Consider the following 4,885-nt stretch of genomic DNA (forward strand, 5'->3'; position numbering starts at 1 on the left):
AATCATTCCCTTCATCCCCACCCATCCTCGATCTAATATGCTCAGTGGCATTCATAAAAAAATGTTCAAAATAATCTTTGTCGTAATTAAATCGCACCCAGCCTCCACAGGGTGACAGGCTGATGTAGTTTTGGTTGTTATCGGGGAGAAAATTTACCAAAAAACCGGGCGAAAAAGAAAAAATTTAATACGTATATTCTTTTCATTTTAAACTTTCAAAAATTTGTTTTCTTTTTCAAACTTTTTTGTTAAATTCGCGTTTTTTTTACACTAACGCCGATAAGACACCGGTACGACACAAAAGAAAACTTTTCAACCAACGTTTGCAGAAAGTTATGTTGTCTCTAGTGTGTATATCAAAAGAATGAACTTATCTTTTTAGTGCATTATAAATTATTTTTTTATTATTTGTTTTTATTTGTTGCATTCAATTATTTCCTATTGCTACAACATTCTTTTTTTGTTTTCAGCCAAAGTTTACAACACCTTTTTTCCCCATCACTTTCCCCAACTCAACAATCTAAAATTACACAGTTTGTTTGTTGTGTTTTATATATATTTCTTGTTAACAATTACGACTTATTATCTGGTCGTATAAGAATTGGCTTGATTCATCTTAATCCACCATCCATAAAAAAGTTTTCGTTAAAAAAAAAATGAATACAGTGCGTCCATGCGGGTGTAAAGGTATGCGTAGTTGCTTGAAGTGCGAACAGGATTTCCATATTAAAAAAGTCAGTCTTAGAGAAAATTTAGAAAAATTTGAATCCTTGGCATATTGTGTTGAATGTGGTCGTTTTTATCCTGGCTGGGAACCAGAAAAAGTACGGGAACAACATCTGTGGCATCAGGAACAAGTGGGTATTGATTTGCCTGGTGTTGTCGTAAAAGAAAACTTTCTTACCATAAAAGAGGGTCAACAGCTGTTGGACAACATAGACCACTTGCTGCCTTGGACTTTATCCCAAAGCGGCCGACGTAAACAGAATTTCGGCCCAAAAACCAATTTCAAAAGACGTAAATTAAGAAATGGTCAGTTTAAAGGCTTCCCCGATTTTACTGCTTTCATACAACATCGATTTAAGGAAATAAACATTCTGGATAATTTTCAAACTATTGAACAATGTAGCTTGGAGTATGATCCCAGTAAAGGAGCTTCAATAGATCCACACATTGACGATTGTTGGATATGGGGCGAACGAGTTGTAACCGTTAACTGCTTGGGAAATGCGGTGCTAACATTAACATTATACGAAGAGGCTAAAGATTTGCATAATTTGAGTAAATTGCAAAAATATAATCTGGCTGTGGTGGCTGATTATCAACAGTTTCTAAGAGAGCCTTTATTTCCGAAGGAAAAAATACAAATTTTTGAAAGTAAAGTTTTAAGGATTCCCATGCCAAAGTAAGCGGTTTTGCTATAGACTTGCATTTGAAAGAATTTTTCAAAATTTATTTTCTCTTAGCTTGTCTTTAATAGTCTTATATGGCCCAGCACGCTACCAATTTGAGCATTCTGTCTTAAGAGAAGATATTTTGGAAAGACGTGTATGTTTAGCATATAGAGAATTTACAGCGATGTATTTGAAAGACGGCGAGTTTTCTGATAAGGGAAAGGAGATTCTACAAAATTCCTTAAAAATTTGTTGTACTCGTGAAAATAAAATATAAAAATTAAATTAAGAAATGTCATCCCATTGACATCACAAAATCGAAACACAAAAACATTGTCAAAAACGATTGTTAACGTTCCAAATCAACGATATGTAATAGCTAGCTTCTACTCCGCATGTCCACATAAATATTGTTTTTCGCTTTATTGAAAAAAATGGGCCTTTCTATAAGTTTAGGAGGTACGAACTAGGAGATTATTCTTGAAAATTTATTGTACTATGAAGAACGAAAATTTAGGTTAACATTAATTTATTTCCATTGATTCTGAATTATAGCCAAAATCGCAAGTTTTTAAAGATAGTCCATCTGTTTCCAGATCAATCCCATCGGATGTTTCTAATTCCTTATTACCATCATCGTCACTCTCCTTGGGGGTTTTTCTCACAAAATCAATCAAAGCCATTTTGGGTGGTAACTTTACTCCATGCACTCGTCTGATATGACTTCTCAAATTACAGTGAGAACTAAGCCTTTTGTGGCATATCGCACATTTGCATTTGCATTCTTTATGCACTTCTCGTATATGTTTGAAGAGCTCGCCGCTTAGATTGAATGCCTGGGTGCAAAATTTACATAGATGTGTGGTTTGTAGATGAGTTTTTAAATACTCTAAGTTTGCAAATGCTTGTGGACAATATTGACATTTATATATTGCATCAGTTTTACTATTAGGTCCATCGTATTCAAGAGTTTGTAAGTTTCTCAAGTCATTTACCTCTACAACCTTATAATCTGCTGTTAATAATGTAGGGGCAAGCTGTGGTTCTGTCTCATCGCTCTTCGCATTATTTCCAACAGTAGTTGGGAAAAATTTTGTTACCATCAATGCGACATTGTCACGTGGAGTCAAAAGACTTTTAGTAGTAGTCGAAGGGATGAATTTATTAGTTTCCGAAGATAAACGCGTGTATTTTAAATCTTCTAATGTATCTTGACTGTCCACTTCATTCAAATCTTCTATTATTAATGAGCTTAATTCGTCTTCAGGCCATTCTTCTTTCAACTCTTGTCCGTCTTCTATGTACTGTATAACGTTGTTTAAACACTCTTGATATAAATATTTCAAATTACTATTCGCACTCCTTAATTTGTTATAAAAACCATAGCAAAACTTTAAATCCTCCAAACAGTCCCAACACATAGAAGGGACTTCCGCATCTAGTTCCAAAAGATCTGTCTAAAAAACATATGTAGAATGTATATGTGCATCAAATAGACATTAACATACATACCTTACTGTTAATAAATATTTCCATTAATTCTGCGATCGTTAGATTTAAGTATTTCTCTGAGGTGGCTCCTTCGCTGTTTTCACGTAATTTTACTTTGCAATCATATAAATTTACGTCCCCTTTTTGTAGACAGACACGACATATTTGATGAAAATCTTCCAAATTTAAATCCATTTTGATAATTATTTTATATTTATATTTTGTATATACATATATATTTATATTTTTAGTTATTTTTTTAACGTTGAGTTTAAATGGACTAAGGTAATGACAAATGAAGCTTATATGTCCATATAATAGATTGTGACGATTAGTTGCAAGACGTACATGTATATATTTTTAAGATTAACAAGAAATTGAAGGCATTATTTATAGAGGCCAGTATATTAAGCCTTCTTCTTCTTCTTCTTCTGTTATTCAGCGAATTAAATACCGAAAATTCGCTGGGATGTGTAAAAAAGGCACAATGTGAACACAGAGTTCTTTGTATATGTGGTCATTATTTATTTACTTAAGTGACTATTTGATTAAAGATTTTATTTTAAATTTTGCGTATTATAGGTACGCCACGTTACTTTTTTCTATAGTTTTCATTAAAGCACGCATATTACTCATCCGGCACGTAGAATAGAACAAAAGAGCGAGGATGAAATTCTGATGTGTAAGATATAATGTGATGTAGGACTATAAAAAGTTGAATGAAGGAATTGATAAGTGTGAGACCAAAAGAGTGTAAATTAGAATAGGTTCCCAAATTGACTGTAAACGCTGTTAAATAGCGTGAACATATATTGCCAAGAAGGCTGTGGTCACGAAAACCACATATACTCAGTTTGTGGAGTGTGGAATGGCGAATAGAAGCGGTAACATTCGTACAGCCAAATACGATATGATCAGGAGATTGTAAGACCCTTCAACTGCATAAAGGGTTTTTTATTATGTTAATGTTAAAAGTGAATAGATGATCATTACATCTCGTGTGATTGAACATCGGCCTGTTAATAGGGCAAATAATGTCACGTCTGAGATCGCAAATGATAAATCATTCCTACAGTACAACCTTTTTTTAATTGCGAATATTTCTTCATACTTCTAATTTGCACTGACATTTTTTGAATCGTTTGATGAAAATAAAATTTAGAAGTTTTCTAAGTAAGCTGACATATGAGCAATGAAAAGAAAACAATTACGATCAGTGCTTGTCTCCTTTTTTCTTTTTGTACGTCGCATAAAGCAAGGCAAAAAGCATTGTAAATGCCTTTGCTTTGTAAAAAGAGATGCAGAATGTTTATAAATCAATGGATGGTACGTAAAAAGAGCTGCAGAATGTTTATAAATCAAGTAAGTATGACTCCATATAAAGCGATATTTAACAACGATATTTTTAAAAATGATATTTTTAATATATAGATTAGTCAGCACTGTTGTAATATATATCGAAGCAAATTTCAGAAAGCGTTTAAAATATATATCTTCTTTACCGGCGTGAGAATTTGATTTAGCGCAAATCTTACCATACTTTTTTTACAGCGAATCATAGGACGAAGTAGTCACTTATAGGAATCCTGGAAATAACTACAATGTTGTTTTTGTTTATAGTTTAAATTCATTTATTTATCAAGCTCTATATATATATATATATATATATATATGTATACATACATATACGTACAGCTCATACGTGAAAAAAACACATGTTCTAAGTTCAAAAGTGTTTCATAGTTACCGTATCGCAAGATTAGTGTTAGCTTAGCTGTGCCGTTCTCACGGATAGATGCCAAAAACTTGCGCTTCCCAGTAAGTAATCACAGATCAAGTTTGCAAGCAGACAAATAAATAAACTCACACTAACAAATTGAAGTAAAAATTGATAAACCAAGGATTTATTTATTAAGAGTATAAATGGCGACCATATAATCTTTTTTATATAAATGTATAAAAAATATGCATTCATCTCCCCTTGTACGTCTCCTCAATAG

General features: G+C 32.7%; 2 protein-coding genes across 2 annotated transcripts in view; one reads left to right on the plus strand and one right to left on the minus strand.

The window, feature by feature from the left end:
• The first annotated feature begins 475 nt into the window (after positions 1-475).
• Positions 476-1,674, plus strand: LOC119640474 (alpha-ketoglutarate-dependent dioxygenase alkB homolog 4). Its single transcript, XM_038038554.1, has 2 exons — positions 476-1,405; positions 1,467-1,674. The coding sequence occupies exons 1-2, from the start codon at positions 657-659 to the stop codon at positions 1,669-1,671; spliced, it is 954 nt and encodes a 317-aa protein (XP_037894482.1). The 5' UTR covers positions 476-656; the 3' UTR covers positions 1,672-1,674.
• Positions 1,675-1,912: 238 nt separating this feature from the next.
• The window catches only part of LOC119640500, a 12,723-nt gene continuing 9,750 nt past the window's right edge, over positions 1,913-4,885 (minus strand). Inside the window, exons 2-3 of the mRNA XM_038038586.1 lie at positions 2,907-3,223; positions 1,913-2,851 (exon numbers count right to left, since the gene is read on the minus strand). Of these exons, the coding sequence (XP_037894514.1) occupies positions 1,919-2,851; positions 2,907-3,223 (1,250 nt within the window). The 3' untranslated portion in view covers positions 1,913-1,918. The remainder of the gene's footprint in view (positions 2,852-2,906; positions 3,224-4,885) is intronic.

The sequence above is a fragment of the Glossina fuscipes genome, unplaced genomic scaffold (assembly GCF_014805625.2).
Source record: "Glossina fuscipes isolate IAEA_lab_2018 unplaced genomic scaffold, Yale_Gfus_2 121, whole genome shotgun sequence".
Lineage (NCBI taxonomy): Eukaryota > Metazoa > Arthropoda > Insecta > Diptera > Glossinidae > Glossina > Glossina fuscipes.

Excerpts from the sequence above, each read along its gene's own strand:
- LOC119640474 (XM_038038554.1), top strand. The coding sequence starts at position 657 with ATGAATACAGTGCGTCCATGCGGGTGTAAAGGTATGCGTAGTTGCTTG. Across the intron at positions 1,406-1,466 it reads TTAAGGATTCCCATGCCAAA|CTTGTCTTTAATAGTCTTAT; the intron begins GTAAGCGGTTTT and ends ATTTTCTCTTAG.